Source organism: Coccinella septempunctata, chromosome X, assembly GCF_907165205.1.
Source record: "Coccinella septempunctata chromosome X, icCocSept1.1, whole genome shotgun sequence".
In the NCBI taxonomy this organism is placed as follows: Eukaryota; Metazoa; Arthropoda; class Insecta; order Coleoptera; family Coccinellidae; genus Coccinella; species Coccinella septempunctata.
This window is the reverse complement of record NC_058198.1, coordinates 23,528,398-23,551,639: the sequence shown is the minus strand read 5'-3', so window position 1 is coordinate 23,551,639 and position 23,242 is coordinate 23,528,398. Positions and strand designations below refer to the sequence as shown.

Below are 23,242 nucleotides of genomic sequence, written 5' to 3'. Positions count from 1 at the left end.
GAACTGTACGCAAGTACATGGGGAATGCAGAGGAACACCGTCTGCTCCGACAGGAAGTGCGGGTGGAGCAGGAATCCAACCTACAGCAGGGAGGCGAGGAGCGACCCGGACCCGACCACCACCACGAGCCCGAAAACCTGGAAAGGGCTCCAACAGAGCTTAATCCTTTTGATATCTGAGATATCTGGGATAAGTGAATTTTCCTCTGGAGAGGAGTGTGAAAGCCGCAAGGCTAAAGTCATAATAATAATGAGAGACCTAATAAAACGACACGGAAAACCGTAACCATCCATCAATATTACAGATATAGGTTATATTTTAGAGATACGTTTTCGACCATCCACCACGGCGGTAAATTGTTTCAGCAATACACAGTAGATGGTTGGTTGAAATGCGAGATGGTTCGTTTGTGGTGGTACAGAGAGAATCAGGCGGATTTCAGTAGTACCACTGAAGACTACATTTTTCTGAAGCGAAAGACATCGCATTAGACACTAGAGGAATCGATCGCTATTGTTTCGGAAATCCCGATCTTTTTGCAACGTTTTCGTGTAATCCCCATTGGCCAGAAATGAAAAGTAACGTCGTATTGACGAATCAAAAATGTGAAAATTGTCCCGATTTAATATGTAGAGTGTTCCAAATGAAATTGAACGCATTCATCGACGATATAGTTCATAAGCAAATTTACGGTGTTGTGATAAATTATCAATATGTGATAGAATTTCAGAGGAGAGGTTTACCGCACGCGCACATCGCAATTACCTTGCATAACGACGATAAATTAATAGATGGCGATGCCGTCGATAATATTATATCTGCTCGTATACCGGACGAGATGACGCAACCACTTTTATACGGATGCGTTAGACATAAAGTAAGTCATCGGTGTGTTCTGTGGCGTTAGAGATTACCAATTGCATGCTCCGTGCGGTGAATTAAACGTGGATGCGTCCTGTATGATAGACGGTAGGTGTTCTCAGTGTTATCCGAAACCGTACAGAGAGGAGACGGCTCTCGCCGTCGGTACTTACATCAAAAGGGCCGAATATAAACGTCCCAACGATGGCAGGCGAATTTACGTTGAAGCCTGGCAACGGAGCGTTACGAATCGAAGGGTAGTTCCTTATAATGCTTACGCCTTGGCTACGTATCAATGTCACGTCAGTTTCGACGCCGTAGGTTCTTCGAATACGGTTAGATATTTATATAAGTACATGTTCAAGAGACCGTGGTCTGTCAGGTTATACGTCGACAAAGAGTCGAATGGTATCGACGAAATTCAAGATTATATCGATAGACGATACGTAAACGCCATGGAAGCGACGTGGAGACTTTTCGAATTCGGCTTGCATAAACGTTCGCATTCCGTAATATATTTACCTGTGCATTTGCCCGGTCAAAGGGAATTATTATATAATGAATGGGACGATATCGACGAGGTGGACAGGCGATGATCGCCGAATCGTCGATCTAAATTGGAAGCGTGGTTTGCTCTCAATCGTAACAACGTCGACGCTAGACAATACAAATACGTTGAGATACCCGAACGTTACGTATGGAACGACGTGCGGTGCGAATGGAAGAAACGTTCGCAGATAAGTAAGCAATTTGGAATTTTGCTCGGCGTGAGTCCTTCCGAAGGAGGGACCGAGAGATTTTTCCTCCGGTTACTATTGAAACATATCGCCGGAGCGACCTGTTTCGACGATCTTCTAACGTTAGATAATGGAGATGTATGCGACACGTTTCGAATGTCATGTGATCGAAGAGATTTGCTTCTCGCTTCCGACGGGGGATATAACGAGTGTCTACAGGAGGCCGGAGCGTTATATCCCGCGTGGAAAATTAGTTCATGAGCAAATTTACGGCGTTTTGTTAAATCATCAATATGTCATAGAATTTCAAAAAAGAGGTTAAACGCACGCTCACATCCTCATAACTTTACATAATGACGATGAATTAATCCATGCCGATGCCATCGATAACGTCATGTCTGCACGTATATACCGGACGAACGCACACGAGTACTTTCATACGGATGCGTTAGAGATTATCAAATGCATGCTCCTTGTGGCAAATTAAACGTGAATGCGTCATGTATAATAGATGGGAAATGCTCATTTGGAATTCTCGCCAACAATAAATATGTCAAATGCGATGGGTTTATTAGTCGACAATATACAGTGAATTCTTCACTGAGAGAAAGGATTATTCATATTTAACATATCGATTTGTTAAATACTTGTCAGTTAAATATTAATATTTCACAGTCCTGGTTAACTTTATGTATTTGTTACATGGAATTATCCCGCAAAAAAATTTCAGCTTTGGAAGAAATATTTGGAATGTTAAATAATTTTTTCAGTTATTACATAGTTGAATACGAACAAATTATGTTTACACAAAATAAATTATTTTTGAGAGATAGGTTTGTTGATTAGAAAATGTTCCCATTATGCTCAGTAATATTGGTTTGTTTTCCATAAATATATCAATATCAAAGAAATATTTCTTTATCTTGAACATCGGTACCTTCATGATGAATTTATGTAAAAAATTTAAAAGAAACGCGATGATAAAATACTCTGTAAGATACTTTTTTTTATAGGAAAGATATTTACTCTCTAATCACATTCGGCCACGTCGTCACGTGCATCAAACTGACAAATGAAAACAGGGAAGCTCCGCGCTATGTGAGAGACTCTACACCTGCTTCGACACTTTAGGCACAACCGCACTAATCGTAACGGCGTAACTTGTATCGTATGAGGATCTTGCGTGGTTTTGGTTCAGTTTAGATTTCTTTTTGTGGTACTGTGAGTCAGGTAAGCGAAGTATTTTCTTATAGTAGATTCGTTGAATTGTTTTTGAAAATCATTCACACATTCATGTAAAAGTTATTGCAATGAGTTAATATTTGGTTTCGTTTAAGATCCTTATTAGTACATCCTAACAAGATCCTATATACCTATTAACGCATGGTCACCCCAGACATCCACCAGTTGCTCATGCTTTGGGGCTTGGAGCATTTATGCATGAAATTTCACGGTAGGCAAGTTTTGAGTATTTTGTTCATTTCAACGATATTTTTAACTAAAGTATGTGTAAAGTCGCGTTTACGTTCATCTCCATTTTTCTCCAAGTTTAAATTGAGAAGATAGTTTAATGTCTGAAATTTAATATCATGAAAGTTTTGACGGCATGTAGACAGGAATTGAATTCTGAAAAAGTACCACCCAGAGCAGGATTCGAACCTACGACCCCCCGATTACCAGTCAGGTACTCTCCCAGCTGAGCTACCCGGGCTGACGTGAGGATCCATATGCATTATCTGGAAACCACTATCCTCAGAATTCACGTGTTTCTGAACGTAATAAGCATTAAAACAAAAAATCGAGAGGGGCCAAATGAGAAAACATTTTTGAAATCCAGACATGTCGATTCTGGCGTTCGAAATATCATACAGTTGTTGTTATATAACATGGAACATTACTAGTAAGCATATATTTTTACATCTAAGAAACGCATATTCCGAAGTATCATTATAATTTTATGATGAACGGGTAGATATTTATCATTTAGAAATGCTTATATATTGAGTGTGGTGCCTTATTTTTCTGTTCAAGAAGGTGTACACCATTTTGATTGTACTTATAGGTGTAGTTAATTTGTTTTTTTTATTACTGCGTATGTATGTGTGTATGTATTCGCATTATTTTTGAATATAACTAATTTTCAGGATGAAGTCATAACATATCTATATATCTAAAACAAACTTGCATACCTATATCATATAACATATAGTATCGTACACTTGGGCATACTAAATTAAACTAATTAATGAAGTGAATTATTGCATTCAATCTTCTAGGAAAAGTTTGTTATATATTTGTTATGTGTTCGCTTCTTTTTGCAGAAGAAGGTATTACCCTTGATTTATTAAAAGATTCTGTCGAAGAAAAACATCTCCTGGAATGGGTCCTTTAGTCAACATGTCATCGATGAGATATGAAAGAATCTGTTTAACCCAATAACGCTCAGCGTATGATATATCATACATCAAACACTTCAGGCTTTGAGGTTAGATAATAAAGTCAAGAAAACAAACAGCGCTGCGTTTCTTGTGTTCACTGATTTATTTATCTTCACTTTTAATATTGAAGTAGTGCTAGTGAGTGATTTTTCAATTTAGCTGATATTACCAACAATTCTGGCTCCCAATATTTGGAATGATCAAAATGTCTTTGACTCGATTCAGCATATACAGGATGGTGCAGTAACACAATGAATATATACATATAAAGTATGCAACAAAAAATATTTGTACATATCACGAGTAAACGTGATTATTATTATTCATATCACAAAAATCAGTCTCAGAAAAATAGATACAACAAATATAAAAACAAATATTGAATTATTAAAAAAGCTGCAAAAAAATAGAAAATAACTAATAAAGTAAAAAATCTGTTAATTAATGTCGGACAGAGGAGGGGGAATATCGTGAAGGAAGGATAATAATTGAGAAACCAAAGAGGTTAAATAATTTTGAGTATTCATTTTATGTTTATCCATGTAGAATGTATTGTTTCATTTTTATGTTTATACATATTTTATTATATGTTATTCATTTTGATCATGTCTTATTCTATTCCCATTCTGAAATATCAATGTCAATTCTTACTTACAATTTGAAAATCGTACCACCCAATTTCATATATTTCAACCAATGGATTTGATTCTAAAGAGACCACAGACTACTAACCCCCTGGACGGTTCACGCAGGTTACATGGCCTTCAACCTCTTTTTAGTACCGATACCAAACTGAAGATGTCTCTCTACTCACAGTGTGAAGAAAAAGAAGAACGGAGAAATGTGATCTGTGAATTTTCGGTAGAGTTTGAGGTTACTTATTTGAGTTTGAATTTTGAATTATTGTTGTTGTTGAATTGTTTCGTTGAGAATGTAAGTGCTAATAAATACGGTTTCATCATGGTTTATCACAACAAGTGTAGTGTTTCCCAATGCAAAAGTGACTCTAAAATTAGGCATAGATTTCCTAATCCAAATAAGGAATTGAGCCGTTTCAAGGAATGGATTCACGCAATCAATAATGTTGAGCTGATGGAAATGGATCCCAAGAAAGTTTATGATTCGAAAAGATTGTGTCATGACCACTTTGAAGCAGCGTATGTTTCTGGATGGTCGCACAAGTTGTTTTCTAATGCTGTTCCGACACTCAATCTTTTCTGTGAGAAAAAACAATCATATGTGGCATAAAACATTGAATAATGAAAATTTTTTTTCAGGCCCAACTCAATCCAGCTCCCTTGATATTCGGAATACTCCATCATCATCCAAATCAATTGAATAGGAATCAAGCAGTTCTAACCAACTGTGTGGACTTGATTTGGATGAACCAAAAACTTCTGATTATATTGAAGGTAATGGATACAAATACAGTATTACAACTTAACATTCAATCTCATCTTGGGTTAGTGCTTAATTTCAACAAGTCCAAACCATCATTATGAGTTAAGTGTCACATGTTTTAAGAAATCGATCTTTTCTGTGAAAAAACAATCATATGTAGCATGCACCATATTGAATAATGAATATATTTTTTAGGCACAACTCAATCCAGCTCTCTTGATATTCGGGATACTCCAACATCATCCAAATCAATTGAACAGGAATCAAGCAGTTCTAACCAACTTTGTGGACTTGATTTCGATGAACCAGAAACTGCTAATAATATTGAAGGTAATGAATACAAATACAGTATCACAACATAACCACTCAATCTCATCCTAAGTTGGTGTATGAAGTCCAAAGCATTATTCTGAGTTTAGTGTTACATATTTTAAAGAATGTTTTTATGTTTCAGGTGATAAAAATCTTCCAATGACCCCATATCGGTTTTTAAAACAATCTGGGATGACGCGGCGAACCTTCACCCTTAATGAGAAAAAAATGTATAAAGCCATGAATCAACTTTATAAAAAATATATGTTGGAGAGAAATAGAAAGAAGTCTTTCAGACGTCGACTCATTGATGCTGAAAAGTTTAACAAAAATCACCTTGAAGTTGATTGCAACAAATTGAACCATTTGACTTCTATGTTCATAAAATGTCAGCTTAGAGAATGTGAGAAGTCAAAAAAACTCCGCAGATTCACACTTAATGAAAAATTGTTGGCATTGATCCTATACAAGCAAAGTGCTAAGTCATACTCAATCTTGGCAAAAATATTTATTTTACCTAGTAAGTCTACCCTGACAAGACTTCTCTCAAAGATTGTTGGAGAGCCAGGTGTGAATAAGGTGATTTTTGAGTCTCTGAAAGAAATGGATCCTTCAGAGAAATATGTGGCCATTCTTTTGGACGAAATGTCAATAATGCCTAGCCTCCATTTCAATGAGCATTTGGGATTTATAGAAGGGTTTGAAGATATGGGGGAAAATATGAGAACAAGTTCCCTGGCGGACCATGTTCTTGTATTTATGGTTAGAGGAATAAAAAAGCCGTGGAAATCACCAATCTCCTACCACTTCTCAAGTATTGCAACAAGCGTTCAAGTAAAACACTTAATAACAAAAATTGCACAAGAGCTGATAAATATAGGCCTAAAACCTATCACAGTAATTTGTGACCAATATAATGCCAGTACCATAAGGAATCTAATGCATGAGACGAGAGAAAAGTACTTGAGACGTGGGATATTAATCAGAACAGAGATGGGTCCTTTGAAGTAGGTGATTTTAGAATTTACCCCATTTTTGACCCTCCACACTCATTAAAGGGACTAAGGAATAATTTCATTAAAAAAAATATAATTTATAAGAAGGGTAATGAAACCAAAACAGCCAAATGGAAACATATTGAATATGTATATGAGCATGACAGCAGGGCAGTTGATGGCTTGAAGGCTCTACCACATTTGACTGATGAGCATATTTATGAAAATAAATTAAGGAAGATGAAGGTGAAAAATGCGGCACAGATATTCAGCCAAAGACTGGCTGCAACAATTCGATTAGTTGGACAATTTGGTAAGTCAATGCAAATATAATAGACTTTTTTTTTTTGCTACATCGATGTATCTAAATGTACAAGGCTGAAGGACTTTGGTCGATGGCCTTTGACTGTGGTCAATAAATGACAGTTATTATTATTATAATAGACTATTAGTTTCTGATTAAGTATATCTTGTTATAGGATAAATGTATACACAGTTCTCATTATTGATGAAGTAATATTATATTTAGAATAAGTTGTGTACATAGTTTATTTACATTAATAATTCAATATTATAATTAAGTATTTGTACATATATGCTATCAAATGATTTGATATGATAACTTATGAATTTATTTTATATGGAATGCATTAGATAAACATTAATCTTTAATTTATTGTTTGTATTTAATTTCCTTAACATGTAATCCTATGGACAGAGAATCGTTAACATACGTAGTATCATTATTATCAAGTTTCTAATTATTGGTCATTAATCCTTTTTTTAATTTACATTGACAGATAGAAGATGCGATGAAAATCTACAGGATACAGCAGAACTGCTATATTTATTTGACCGTTTATTTGATTCAGTAAATTGCTCAAATAAACTGCCCGAGGGGGGGAAACGTTTACGTTCTGGTTTGACTGAGACATCTGACCATCTCAACTTTTGGAACAGGGAAGCGCTACCCATTCTTGAAAGTATGCAGTTTCAAAAAAGCGCAGCCAGAGATCAGTCAAGACCTCCAAGTTTGAAAAATTGGTCCTTCACCATAGAAAACATAAAATCAATTTGGAATGTTTTAAAATCAGAAGGCTTCACTTATCTCTTGACTAGAAGGTTAAATCAAGATCCCCTCGAAAATGCATTTGGGCAGTTGAGAAGCTTCGGAGCTCAAAATAATAATCCTTCCTGTCATCAATTCGTAGGGAGTTATAAAGTTTTACTTTTCAATAGTGCGTTATCGTTCTATAAAAGTTCATTCAACTGTGAGGATGATAAATCTGAAAATTTATTTTTATCAATCAAAAAACTCTTTGTGGTGAAGGATGATGATGAAAAAGACAGCTTTCAGAATATAGAGTATTCCAAATCGTCCAAAGATTTTCCACAAAAATTATCGGAGCTGGCTACGAATTATGTGGCAGGTTATATATTAAAAAGAATTAAAAAAAAAATTAACTGCATAGTTTGTAGAGAATGCTTGTTTTCCAATGACTACTCTTCAGATCTAAATCAATTAATAAGTGCGAGAGAATATGGTGGAGCAATGGCTAGAAGATTGTGTTACCCAACTTCTACCTTTGTGAATTCATTTTTTGATATATTGGATATTATTAACTTTTGCATGGATAAACAAGCATCCTCTACAAATTTAGTAGATATAATTGTGGATACCGTCACACAACATGTTGACTTCAACTTTTTAGAATGCGAAGATATTGATCATAAAAAAAACCTTAGAGAACTAGTATGCAAATTCTCAATTAGAATTATTGTTCATAATTGGTGTAATGAAGTTAACCGAATAATTCAGGGGAAGAAGCAAAATTACACAGGTAATAATGGTATCAAAAAGCTTGCCAATAAAATTCGTTCGGACAGAATAAAGAAGAAAAATACCAAAAAACCTGAACATGTAATTGCTCAAAGCATTTAATGATAAAAAAGAGCCAATAAAAATCTGAAATTTTTTTTTTTGTTTTTCCCATAAGCTCAATAATAATAGGAAACAGCAATAGAGTACAAAAAAATATATATATATATATATATATAATAAATAGAACATTTTAATATAGTGAAATTCTACAATGAGAATTTTACATTCGACTTTTGTCTCAAAATTGAAATCTTTAGTTCATAAAGTGTCTCACAGCTCTTGCATCAAATAAGTTTCAAGTGAGAGCCATTTGATGAACTTGAAATAATTTCATTATTCCTGAGATTCCCACATGAGTCAAAAATCTCACGTAAAATTTACATTGTGGAAACTCACCATACCATTATTACATAATACGAGCACTTTTAAATTTCCATTTACTCGTATCATTAGCTGTATTCGGGTTCGACTTTTGGACGGCTCGAGAATTGTTCTAAAACTGCGCAAAACTAGTATCGATTCCTCTGCGGATTCCTCTCGGACTGTCAGAAAGCCGAACCCGAATACAGCTACTAGTTATAGTACCGATACCAGACTCTTGGTGGCGCTGACTTTCATCTTCATCAGTTATCATTGTCGTGAACCGTCTAGGGGGTTAGTAGCAGGGGTATGAAAGTTCGGCGTGATTTTGGAAACTCGACCTTATTGACGGCCCACCAATATGGCGGCCGACCCGAAGACCCGATCACTGAACCGAAGTTGAACGAACGAAATAATTTGAATTTTATGATGTTAACAACAAATTTTCGAACATATGTTCGAAAATTTGTGCTAAAAATTTTGAGAGGATGCCTGGGCCCTGGTTAAGTACAAACAGATGTGGACTGTGTGCACACGGTTTTTTGAAGTCGTTTTACAGTTTAGTTGGTTGCTTTCTGCTTATTAACAAATATAATATTTCTATTCTAGGTCTACAAAGATTATAAAGTTGGATCAGTGGAAGTGTTTATTGAGTGAGTAATACTCCATTTCAAGTTTAAGCCTTTTCTTCAGTGTATTGCAAGAATATAATATTGTTTTCCTGGATATGGACTAATATTGTACTTTTCATATTTTAGGTCTCCAACGAAATAACTTTGATCAGTAGAGGTGTCAAGTGAGTTACATGAATTCCAGTTCAAATATTTAATCTTATTTGCTCTTGGTTATTTAATTTTATTCATACAATGTCTGGAACTACAGTGATGTCTTCTGTTCGATATAGGATTTCCTTTTCATGCAAATATCCATCTTGCAATAGTTCTTATTACAAAAATTTGCCAGCTGAATTGAAAAATAAAACATTTCACCACTTTCCAAAAGATCAGGCCAGGTTGCAAATCTGGAAAAAGATTTGCAACATATCTTCTGAAATAAATTGTTCCAATCATCGAATATGTGAAAATCATTTCGATGTTTCTGATTTCAATAACCCAAATGACCCTGTCCGTCTGAACTGTAAGGCTATTCCTCGATCGTTGAATGTTAAACTTCAGAATGAGCACTCCTATGCCCAAAAAACACTTAACGATTCATCATTTTGTGAAGCTTCTTCTCCATTTAGTCTTGACTCTTCATCTGAAATTTCTGTTCAGCCTGAAAACAGCAAAACACCTATTTCTGATAGCCCCTCAATTAGTCTTGAGAAATCACCATGTAATCCAGATGGAGACGATACTGTAGAACCTGGTTCCCTTTCAAAAAAAAATTTCAGATAACCCCGTATCATCCCCAATAAAAACTTGTTGCAAGAACAATGCTGATTATGTAGATGTGACAGACAAGTATTTATTTCTCACAGAAAATAAAACAGGAATTTTAACAAAAGCCGGGCTCAAAAAATCAGATCTTACTCCTCCAGAAAACATCATGTATCAAGTACATCGTAATGTACAATCTAAATTTTGTAAATTGAAAGCATTATTTGATAAAGAACACACCGAATTATCAGAACTGAAAACTTTGTATACAGATGGTAAATTTCAATTAATTGAAGAAAATTTAAATCAAGTCACGAAAAATTTCATTAATAGTCAGTTGATAAATTTCAATAAGCCAAGTACAGGTCGAAGATGGTCTGTAAATGATAAAACTTTTGCCCTTTCCATTTTTAAAAGGAGTCCTAGGCTTTATAAATACCTTAGAGCTTTTTTCCAATTACCATCTCCTAGGACTCTCCAGACACTTCTCTCAAATATCCCTTTTGAATGTGGTATTTTAAGGCCAGTCATGGAACATTTGAAAGCTCAAACTGAGAAAATGCATGTGCTGGACCGATGTTGTGTCCTAATTTTCGACGAGATATCTTTGTGCAGTGGCTTTTCTTATGAAAGACGCAAACAGAGAATCTCGGGCTTTGAAGATTTGGGTTCACTAGGTCGAACATCTAATCCAGCAAATCATGCGCTGGTTTTTATGATACGGGGTATTAAAGTAAATTTTAAAGTACCAAGGATACTGTTAAATCCTCAGATTTGAGTAAACTCATTGTGATGGTAATTGGGGCCTTACAGGTAGTGGGAATAGAAATTTGTGCTACAGTATGTGATCAGGGTAGTACAAACAGAAGTGCACTCAACTCACTGGTTCAGAACTGCACTGATGACAAGCCATCTTCTTATCATTTTATAGTTAATCAAAAACCAATATTCACAATTTATGACGTTCCCCATCTTTTAAAAAACACCAGAAATTCTATAATTAAGAGCAAATTAGAATTTGAAAAAGGAAAGTTTGCGAGTATGGAACATATAAAGCAAGCTTTCCTTACAGATAGAGATAAGCGGACTTATAGTTTAATTCATAGATTAAACCATTTCAATTTCAACGACACTTATATGAAAATGAAAGTAAATGTGGCAGCCCGACAACTTAGTGCCACGATGGCAGGAGTGATAGAATTACTTCATGTATGTGGAGAATTGAGTGTTGATGCATTAGGAACTGCAGAATTTTGCCATCTGATGGATGATTTATTTGATTCACTGAATAGTTCACAGTTTTATAATATTCAAGGAAAAAAATTTCGATGTGCACTGTCTGAAAACTCACCTCACTTAGAATTTTGGTCCAACCTACTGCCTAAATTAAAGAATTGGAAAATTTTTGAAAATGGGAAACTTAAAAATAATTTCAAATTTGTTGAAGGTTGGCAAATTAGTATAAAATCAGTAATGGCACTTTGGAAAACATTAAAATCAAGAGGGCTGATTTTTCTAAATTTAAGGAGTTTGAATCAAGATCCCATCGAAAATCTTTTTGGACAGATAAGGCAACACGGTTATTTCAATACCAATCCCACATGCTCTCAATTTGTCGCAGCCCTCAAAACCGTCATAATAAATAATATGAGCACTCCAATTTCCAAATCCTATAATTGTGAGGATGATTCTTGTAAATCTCTAGGTGACTTTGGCAATTTAATTAGAAAATATAGTGTAAGTGAAGTAGACGGTGAAGATGATATGAATCCTCCCATTGACATCACAGATGCAGAGGAAGATATTCCTGAGGAAAATTATGCAACTCCTTATGTAGCAGGATTCATTCTGAAAAAGTTGAAATTGACAGATTGCATGCAATGTAGACAAAATTTATTTTCAGACTCGGTTTTAAGTCAACATTTATTCTTAACATTCGAGGAAAATGATGAAACTAAAAGACTGAATTATCCCAGTGAGAAATTAATCCAATTTGTTGATATTATACATAATGAATTATACAAATTTTTAGATAATTTTGGTCATTGTGATAATTTACAAAATAAATTTGTTGAAATGTTAAAGGGTCATTATAAAAATTTCGAGTTCTGTTCTCTTCATAAAGTTTCTGAAGATATCATCAAAATTAATTTTAGAGTAACACTTTTTAAATATTTAAGGGAAAGAAATTTAAAAATTAAATCTGTTAGTAGTGGGCATATCAGGAAACAGATCATATTTTCTGATAGTAAAGTAACGCCATCAAAGAAGTTGAAATTAACTACCTAACTATCAACAAATGGATTAGTTCTCACATTCTAAGACTGAATTAAACAATTCACTTTTCATGATTGAGATGATACTGCTTTATTTTTTGTTTGTTTCATGTTCACAAAATCCTCATGATTGTCTCAGCTGGATGAAACCTGATTTCAACTACTTGAAAAAGACTGATTTTGACTGCTTGAAGAAGACTGATTTTTGACAATTTGAAGATTTAACTGATTCTGACCTGTGATACTGGTACCGAAATGTGATACCATTACCAAAGACTTTTTTCAAGCTTGGTACAAATGAACATTTGTGATATTAGTTTATTGCCCCACCCCCCTTTTGTTCTGAAATATTTGTTTATTTCATGAAAAATATTTACCTTTATTATAAAGTGTTGATTTCATCATCACAAATGTGATTAGTTATAAAGTTTTTGTTTCTTTTTTTGTTACTTTGGATATTTATTCATTTTGAGTTTGATATTTTTATTTTACTGCTGAATAGATATGTTTATTAGGTTTAACTTTTGACTGTTTTGTTTTCTCTATGGGTATATTTTGATTTGTTGTTTCCTTGTCATGATTATATAAATTGTAAATATTCTTTGAAAATGTAATCTGGCCCAATGTGAATAATGGTGACTATTTCGTAGGTGTGGAATTTGACTACATATTTTAAATATTGATAAATTAAGATTTCTCCATTCCAGTTATATTTTGTGAGTGCTAAGCACATTATGAGTAAGATTTGCATCATTGCTAGTCAGGTTCCACAATTGTCTCTACCTTTTTCCCTCTAGGGGTTCAAATTCATTGAAGTAAATGACAATAAGTTTATTCTTTGAATTAACAACCAACAGCAAATTTACACATTCATAGTAATATGTGTAAGACAATAATTCTAGTTTAATAAATATCTATGTATTATGTAGTCATTTCTGCCAAGATAATTCTAAACATTAGTCATATATAGAAGTATTTTTCTGGGATACTCATTTTTAACATCATTAGTTTTCATTGTCATAAATGGATTCTTTGTTAATTTGAAAAAAGTTCAATATATTATTTTATTAATTGAAATTTGTTTTTTCCTTCTAATATTCCCAACATTTTTCAAACCTGAGCTCTATAGAGGCTATCTTACCTAAGTTCGAAAAATACACTGCATCGCCTCTCTCTACTCCTATCGTTCTTTTAATCGAATCTTTCCCACTAAACTCGATAAAAAGAACAATAGTAGCAGAGAAAGGCGACGGAGTGTATTTCTCGAACTTAATACTTCATATTCCGAATTCATAAATCCCGCCTAAATTTTCTTCCTCCCCACTCTTCGTGCCCACGCAAATGGCGGCCAAACAAGTGTCATCCGTGTTTCTGTGGATTAGTAGGGACATTGCATTTCTTGTTTATTCGTGTTCTGTGGTTAGTAGTCTGTGAAAGAGACGGCAAATAAGTGCCTGACCGATGCCGGCAATTTCTGAATATAGTTCGCTACAAGCCGAACTCGAATACAGCCTTTGGGTTCGGCTTTCGGACAGTCCGAGAATGGTTTTAGAACTGCGCAGAGGATTCGATACTAGGGCGCAACAGTTTTGCGCAATTCTAGAACAATTCTCGGACCGTACGAAAGCCGAACCCGAATACAGCCAAATAAAAGGTCGGCAAACGCGCGGTACTGCGTAGGCCTATCTGCGCAAAACAGCACCGCGGCAAACTGTCGGCCTGGCAGTCATGGCGAACATTTCACCGATACGGTCATCTGCCGGGGCAATTACACTTTTTCGAATTATGTATCGGTGCCGGCGCGACCATTTGTGTTTACTGGGTATAAATTATGATAGAGACTGTGAAGAAAAAAGCGCCAAAGAAACTTTGTCCAGAAAGACGAAGAGTAAACATTCCCATTTTAGTGGAAGTTATATGGGCACAATAAAAAATAGTTTGATCTCGGTGGACCATAAAATTGATACCATCGATATAATCGATCAATAAATACGGCCTGCATCCCAACATTCGGCTGAACCAAACCAACAACTGTATGAATAATGCATGGCGGAAATAAAGAACATTGAGGTGTCCTCTGAGCAGAGAGAATTAATTTTTCAAAGATCTATTACACAGAGGGACTCCATGATTTGGAGAGAAGAAAGAAGGACAAGGTTAACTGCATCTTTTTTCTTTAAAATCTGTCGGTGTCGAGAAGGAACGAAAATTATAATTGTTAGAGATATCTTGGATCCTCCTATTCTCAATACCATCGAAATTAAACATGGTATTGAGGAGTGTATGGGATAAAAGTAAATTGTAAAAAATTCCAAATTATAGTAGACACGGAATCTTTATTGGTGAAAGTTTTCAGGACATCTGTAAATTTTCATCACGAATAGAAACTCACATAAGTTATATAAAAGGTGTGGATCGTAAAATTATTGCGGAACGACTTCAGAGGCGAAAACCTCTGGAATACAAAAAAAATTATTGCTGAAATGCAATGACCGGCTGGTGAATAAAACAAAAAATTTAAGATCTATCGTTTCGGATCCTACACTAAGAAAAATTCGGTCCGAAAAACTCGCTCAGTTTGATAGGGATAAAAACGATATTTTAGACTTGATAAAATTACAGGCAGATCACAGAGAATTTACTGAACGACAAAAAGAGAATCTATTTATATGATGCTGTGATTATGCTGAGCACTAAAAGAATACTTATAACTTATATCTTCACAGCATGATTCCAAAGCCATATTCAAGCTATTCAATGATTTTAGATAGTGCTGCGAAGAACAGAATAAATGGCTTCTTTTTTCGGGATTTGATACAGATTTTGCTTTCGCCACAATACACGCGGCCATTAAAGCATTCAACAGAATAACTTTATTGGAATATCTGAACATATGTTATAACGTAACTGAGATGTTAGATAAACCTGATGAAAGTGTGATTACTATTCATTTATGCTGCGCCCATTTTATGAAAATGGTTTGCAAAGACATTAATGCGGCAGTTAAGAACGAAGATCAAAAGTTGCTCTTCAAAGGTTCATTAGCAGCTTCAATAACTATAGGTGGTTTGGTTGAGCTGGATGAATGGTTTGGAAATATAGTTGTTCTACTCAGTAGTAAAACTATGAACGAATCTACAAATAAAAGTATGAGTAAATTATGTATGGAAATTGCGCCGAAAAATGATATCGAGGATATATGCGATCTTGAATTGCAAGAACATCAAACTGATGCTAGATTTCTCCATCAGAAGAGCCCTTTTTATAAGAGATTCGAAAGTCTGAAAGGGTACTCGAAAAACTCAGTCATAATAACTTTGATGAAACAGAAGAGCAGAGAGAAAATAAATATTTCAAAGAGGAATTTTTAAAGACAATTTTGAAGAAATATTTACCTAATGCTCCATTATGCACTCGACTCGTATTACGAGCTGATGAGGAGAGATTGAGCAATACCATCATTGAAAACTATTTTGGATATTTGAAATGTGGCATCCTTGAAGGCAGTAAAAACCTCAAATGTTCAAGATTTATTCGCTTTTACCAAAACGATATAAAGCCATTATGTAAACAGGTAAATATGAATATGGAAAAATCAAACTTGACGAGAAGATCGAAAAAACCGCACGCCCATATAACAGCCAAAAAGTCAACTCTTTAACAATCAAGAAGCCTTCTTCAAGTATAAATTATTATTGAGACAGTGAAGAAAAAAGTGCCAAAGAAACTTGGTCCAGAAAGGCGAAGAGTAAACATTCCCATTTTAGTGGAAGTTATATGTGGGCACAATAAAAAATAGTTTTATTTCGGTGGAGTATAAAATTGATACCATCGATATAATCGATGAGAAAATACGGCCTCCATCGCAACATTCGGCTGAAGCAAACCAACAACTTAATGATGAATGCATGGCGGAAATAAAGAACATTGAGGTGTCCTCTGGGCAGAAAGAATTGAATTTTCAAAGATCTATTGCACAGAGGGACTCCATGATTTGGAGAGAAGAAAGAAGGAAAAGGTTAACTGCATCCTTTTTCTTTAAAATCTGTCGGTGTCGAGAAGGAACGAAAATTACAATTGTTAGAGATATCTTGGATCCTCCTATTCTCAATACCATCGAAATTAAATATGGTATTGATAATGAAGAAGCAGCTCGAAAAAAATATTCTGAAATTTTTAAAACTAATATTCAGTTGGGCGGTCTGATAATAGATGGGACTCATCTCTTCTTAGCCTGTTTCCGGAAGGACTTATTGATAAAAATGGATTAATCCAAATCAATCCACTTACTCTTTGAGAAATGAGGACAGGAATGATGTGGATTTGAAGTTCTTAAACGACTCCAATGAACTCCGTCAAAATTCTCAACATTTTTATCAAACTCAGGGTTAATTGAATGTTTCTAGTAGAGAATGGTGTGACCTCGTAATCTTCACCTTTAAAGGTTTAAAAGTAATTAGGGTTTACCGAGATATGTTGTTTTGGCGGAACAACATGCTTCCTAAATTGAAATCTTTTTTTCTTTGGATTTTTTACCGACAAAACTTCGGATTTGTCTTTCGAGGAAAGGAAATGGCGAACAGTGAAGGATATCGAATTTCTTCCTAACGGTTTAGAAAATGACATCGACTTCTATAAAAATATTCCGGACCGCTGGGACATTGACAAAAGTAGTAGAAAAATAAAAACTAGAAATTATGTAGTAACCGTACAACCATGTTCCTTGCCCCGTACCAGAAATCGAAATAACTGATTATCTCAGTTTGCATGACGGTGAATACTTCACAAGTTTTATTATCGACAACTGCTCTTGCCTTTTTGATGAAAAAGGAATATATCAAAAAATACCAGTACAGTTGGCAAGTTTAATATTTAATTGTCCAGGAGGAAATATCAAGATGACGTTAGAAAAGACGAAGATTGTTCTACGAGAACAATAGTCATTTCATTTTAGTTATATTGGATTTAGAAACAAAATCATTCTCTTTCATTCTTTCTGTCTCTGGTCAGGAAATGACACAGACCTAAACATCTTGTTAGACTATATGAATTCAAAATTTGTGGTTAAATTCACTATTGAAAAAGCCAATGAAAACATTATTAGCTTCCTAGACTTACGAATACAAATGAGCCCAGAAGCTGAAAAGCAATTTATCTTCGACATCTACAGAAAGCCCACTCAAACAGACATAATCATACCCTAAAATTCATATCATCCCCCATCCACAAAAAGAGCTGCATTGCTTTTCCTCCTCGACCGAATACACAAAATTCCCCTTTCAGAAGACAGACACAATAGAGAATCTTTTAATTAACAATAAGACAAAAACAAATAACGAACAAAAAAGTGGGATATATAAAATAAAATGTGGAAACTGCGACAACTATTTATGTATGACAACACGAGCAGCCAAAAATTCGCTTTCAAGAACATAGACCACCTTCAGCTATGGGAAGTCATTTGAAAGACAATAACCACCAGACCTCAATACAAAATATGGAAATTTTACACCACGAAAGAGATTTCAGGCGCATGATATTGTTAGAACAACTGGAGATTTTGAAAAGAGGCAACGACCAGAACCTCATAAATGAGATAAAGTCTTTTCCCGGAAATAACATCGTTAAAAACCTACCCTGCATAGATCGTATCTCAGAGAGAGGTCGAATTATAGAAGAAGAAGAACGGACAGAAGACAGAACCCAACTAACCTAGGAAAGATCAAAAGCTGTCATCATTTCGAATGCAAATTACATCGTGAAAAAATTCTTTAAAATATTCTGGAGGCTTGATGAATTGATTGTTGTCAACCTTGTTTACTGTTGTTGATGATTAATTTCCGACATCTATATTTTTTTCGTTGTATGCTTGGCTTATTTTAATTGACGAGTAAGTATAGGAATTATTTCAGACCACATGGCGAGATACTTAAAAACTTTGTACTTTCAGACAGCCCGAAGATGGCTATTTAGCCGAAATCGATTGTTAATAAATTGTATAAGAAACTATAGTGTGTCTTTGTTCACTTAATAAATATGAAATGTGTTGATCATAATTATATCTTCAGTTCTGAACAACTTGATATTCTAATGAGAAATGAAGTTGAATCAATCATACATTTGGATTCTACAGGGAAGTGATAAGAAGGCCAAAATTCGTGAAAAAAGGGATTTTCTATTATGCAGGAGTACTTATAACCCTCGTTATAACCTCATTCAACAAAAGAGTTTGCCCAATTTTTGAGATGTTAAGTTGTGATCACGATACAACTTCGATTGGGGTATGGCTTGCTAAATTCAAGTCATTTGCAATTGAGCAAAAAAGAAATGGCCATCGTTCAAAAGGGTGGTAACCGATTTCAGTTTCGCGCCGAGTTTCGCGCTTATAAATGCAACTATTCCTGAATAATATGACATTGGCAAATTACCTTAGTTTTTCTTTCCAATATTAGAAAATAGGAAAACAGGACTCACTGAAAAATAAAATAATCATAAAGTTATGCTGCAATCATTTTATAAAAATAGTTTCGAAAGATGTTGACGAACATGAAAATAATGAGGATAATTCCTAGAAGAGATTGTCGCTTCGTGCTTAAATTTAAATAATTTGGAATACATAGAAAATTGGTTCATAAATTTGGAAATAATTTTAATTTCTCGGGAAAACTCCATATTGGTCAGAAAAGCAACCAAAACTTTATTTATGATATTATGTGGACAGTGCAAAGCCTATGACGAATGCCTAACTGAGTTCGCTTCCTCAAATCACGGGAAAGAAGTATAAGGACTCTAAGAGATAGGATTCAGAATTTGGTGAAGAAATATCTATTAAAATCAGAATCCTTGAAAGGAAAGTAAGTTCATGAATGAGAATGCTGTTCGTTAAATGTGGATTCAAGTATTGTCTGTTGGAATCGACATTCATTATCTCTGAATAGAAAATGTGTGTCGATAGATATTTTCTTTGTGAAGATATAATACTTTACTAATATTTATATTAAATTTCGAATCCTTGAAATAAAGCATGCTTCTTCATTACGTATATTCAAATTGCAGGTCAGGAATAAAAATTCCTGTGTCTGAACTTGATGATTTACTTCATCAAATTGAGTGCATGAAAAAAAATTCGCACAACCACTTCAACTACTGCGAACACAACTACTGTTGATGACAAAATGTGCTATCAAGAGGGTTTAGTGGCCAGAGAGAAGGCATGTGCAAATTTATTGCAGGACTGTGAAAATGGTAATATATTTCAAACCATAATACATATTTGTAAAATGGGGTCCACTGTTGATTATGAATTTTCTCTTTTGAGAATTTGCAATGTGCAGTGAATCTCTCATTATAACAATAATCAAGAGAATAAATATAGTTGTGAACAGCTATATAGAAATTGATCCTGACTTAGGGGCAGACATCAGTATAAGAGAGATTGAGGGGGAAAATATTTCATCCCCGATTGTAAAAGAGCCCACCGAAAAAAGTAGTAGAATAAGACCTTTGGCTCAAAGTAATATAATGGTTATGTGTAATCTAAGAATGAAAATAAGCAGTACTCAAACACTGAATTCCATTCATGATGGTATTAAAAATAAGAAACCAAAATTATTTTAGCACCAAAGCGGACAAGAAATAACCCTAATTTAAAACAAACTACGGTCAGGTATTTGGAAAAAAATGAGAACCAACATGCATTAAGGTTGAGAGAATTGAATCTGGAAGAGAGGAAGCAATAATTTGAAGAGAAGAAGTTTGAAATGGCTAAAGAGGAACGTCAGAAGAGATTGGAAATGGAAGAAAGAAGATTGACGATGGGGGAGATCAGGACGCCTATTCACGAATGTCGTAGAGATGACTTGTCTCCTTCGACAACTCGTATACGACTTGTCATCTCATTTCTCTCACGCATGCTAAATCGGTATTCTTGGACGATACAATTGAAGTGAACACTGTTGCCAAACGTACGCTGGCCAACTAAACTACGCAAGTCACATTTTTAGTTAAAATGTGCTCATAATCGGATAATTCATAGAAATAATAACATATTAAATCTATGGGATAATTTATGGTTAGATTGGTTAGGTTCATTCTCATTCGTTTAACCCATAGACATAGAGACATGGACTGAGCAATGTCAGCATGAAAATGGCTTTTTTTATAGAAAGAGAGAAACCCACGTCGGGAATGCAGTTGTCTCTTTTTTGTTCACATAGAGGTGAGTGTAGACCAATCAAAATTCTAGAAAGAGACAACTGCATTCCCGAAGTGCGTTTCTCTCTGTCACTTTTTTTGACCGTATTTCATGCATAGATAGAAAGGAAAGGCACAGTCCATGTCTATATGTCTATGGTTTTACCGGTTCAAGTTATTTCTACAGTTCCTTGTAAGACGAGATTAATTACATTGCAACGAGTCGAAAAATATTGTGTAAAAGTTTGATATTAAGACGAAATAATCTTTTTGAGAGTATAATATACACATATTATGTGTATAAACTTTTAAAGTGATCGTGTGATTTTTGGAAGTTGTACTTTTTCGGGGTAACCCACGTGGGATGGTATAGGTACATCCTAGACTCCTCAGCCCCAGGAATCATCCCACAGCATATGGAATATAGTTATTTGATCGAAATTACGTGCATAATTGCTGAGCCTAATTCCTGATCTGGTCCACAGCAGGGGGCTTCTGCTGCCCAGATTGGGTTTGTGTGAAAAGCAAAGCAAAGTTATTTCTAAGTTATTGTTGAGCTCAGAGAAGCAAATAATCAAATGGCGTACATATGTGAGGCTCAAAAAAAAATCGTTATACAATTTTTAAATGATCATCAAGAATTAAAGACTGGGAAATTCACCAAAGATTTCACATATCAAAAGGCACAAGCTCTTTGGGAGCAAGTAACTAATTTATTGAATTGTGTGCCGAATGGGGCTGTAAAGCCATGGAGCAAGTGGCGAAAGGTGTGTAGAACAATCATTGAAAAGAATGTTTTGCAATTACAGTTTTTCGTAGACATGGCAAGATATGAAAAAGAATGCCAAAGCAAAAAATGCCTCTATTAAAAGATATTCTGCAGGAACAGGTGGAGGACCTGCTCCTAAGGAGCTATCCGAAGTTGATTCAGATATTGTAAGTATGTTGAGTAGTAATCAACTAAATGGCCTGGAAGTAGAAGAAACGGAAGTGGAGTTTTCATTCCTTTCGTCACAACCCGAAAATGAATATGGCGAAAAGGTAAAGTTTTTTCTCTGAAATATATTCATGCAGTCTTTATTGTTTTTATTATATTTTATTAGAATTGCTTCTCTTTAAAATTGGATGCTGCCGTAAAGGACATATATGTGGATGAAAATGAGAATGTGAGTGTTTCAGTATTTATATATTCAGAATGAAAATTATACTTTTGCAGATGTTTGAAAAAAATCTTGTAGATAGTGAGTATGCCACTCCACACAGCAGCCCAATGAAGGTAAGGAGTATGTATCAATATAATCTGTAAAATATATTAACAAATATTCAATAGATTGCAGATTCAGTTAATCTTGAACATGACTATGTTGGTAAATCAACTCCAAAGAGGTTGTCAAAAAGTAAGAGACTTCAGACATCGTTGGAGATATCAAAAAATTCACTAAATGCTGTAACTCAGAGGAATGAGATATTAGAAAAGTACTATAAACAAAAAACCTATATGCATTTAAGGAATTTGAAAGCACAAAGAAGAATTGATAGAATGAATACTTCTTGGTGGAAGTATTTAAGTATGAACCATTAATTTTCTGAACTTTAAAATGAGTATTATGATAGGAAATGTTTGTGGACTTTCATTTCACCAGTTGTGTTATTTAGCTTGTGAATGTTTCTTTTTGTAGTGAATAGTTCCTTTTTAGTGATCATTAGCAAACATGTTATATTTTCAAATAAATATTATACCTTCCCGGGACAGCCAACGGGAAGGTCTGTTTCTTAGATGTATTTCACTTTTGTGAAGCAGATTTGACAATTGGTGTTATATTTTTAGTTATGAGTTTTCAGAACATACATACATGAAACAATTATCATATAGTTTGCTTTATACTTAATTTCAAATAAATATTATACCTTCCCGGGACAGCCAACGGGAAGGTCTGTTTCTAAGATGTATTTCAATTTTGTGAAGCAGATTTGACACTTAATTGGTGTTATATTTTTAGTTATGAATTTTCAGAACATTCATACATGAAACAATTATATTGTTTGCTTTATACTCCATTTAAAATAAATATTATGCCTTCCCGGGACAGCCAACGGGAAGGTCTGTTTCTAAGATGTATTTCAATTTTGTGAAGCAGATTTGACACTTAATTGGTGTTATATTTTTAGTTATGAATTTTCAGAACATTCATACATGAAACAATTATATTGTTTGCTTTATACTTCATTTAAAATAAATATTATGCCTTCCCGGGACAGCCAACGGGAAGGTCTGTTTCTAAGATGTATTTCAATTTTGTGAAGCAGATTTGACACTTAATTGGTGTTATATTTTTAGTTATGAATTTTCAGAACATTCATACATGAAACAATTATATTGTTTGCTTTATACTTAATTTAAAATAAAT

General features: G+C 34.5%; 3 protein-coding genes across 4 annotated transcripts; all 3 read left to right on the top strand.

The window, feature by feature from the left end:
* The first annotated feature begins 643 nt into the window (after positions 1-643).
* On the top strand, positions 644-1,457 carry LOC123322419. The gene is made up of 2 exons (XM_044910365.1): positions 644-877; positions 984-1,457. Exons 1-2 carry the CDS (start codon positions 644-646, stop codon positions 1,455-1,457), a joined length of 708 nt encoding a protein of 235 aa, XP_044766300.1.
* A 2,561-nt stretch (positions 1,458-4,018) lies between these two features.
* Positions 4,019-5,772, top strand: LOC123321887. Of its 2 annotated transcripts, XR_006538967.1 has the most exons (3): positions 4,019-5,255; positions 5,314-5,448; positions 5,633-5,772. XR_006538967.1 is itself a non-coding variant. In XM_044909674.1 (2 exons), exons 1-2 carry the CDS (start codon positions 4,733-4,735, stop codon positions 5,376-5,378), a joined length of 588 nt encoding a protein of 195 aa, XP_044765609.1. In that variant the 5' UTR covers positions 4,019-4,732; the 3' UTR covers positions 5,379-5,772. The 2 variants fall into 2 exon arrangements, 1 of the variants encoding a protein (XP_044765609.1); XM_044909674.1 differs by having other exon boundaries at positions 5,314-5,772.
* Positions 5,773-21,001: 15,229 nt separating this feature from the next.
* Positions 21,002-22,864, top strand: LOC123321885. The gene is made up of 5 exons (XM_044909672.1): positions 21,002-21,601; positions 21,654-21,875; positions 21,938-22,000; positions 22,051-22,110; positions 22,165-22,864. Exons 1-5 carry the CDS (start codon positions 21,413-21,415, stop codon positions 22,414-22,416), a joined length of 786 nt encoding a protein of 261 aa, XP_044765607.1. The 5' UTR covers positions 21,002-21,412; the 3' UTR covers positions 22,417-22,864.
* The last annotated feature ends 378 nt before the right edge of the window (positions 22,865-23,242 follow it).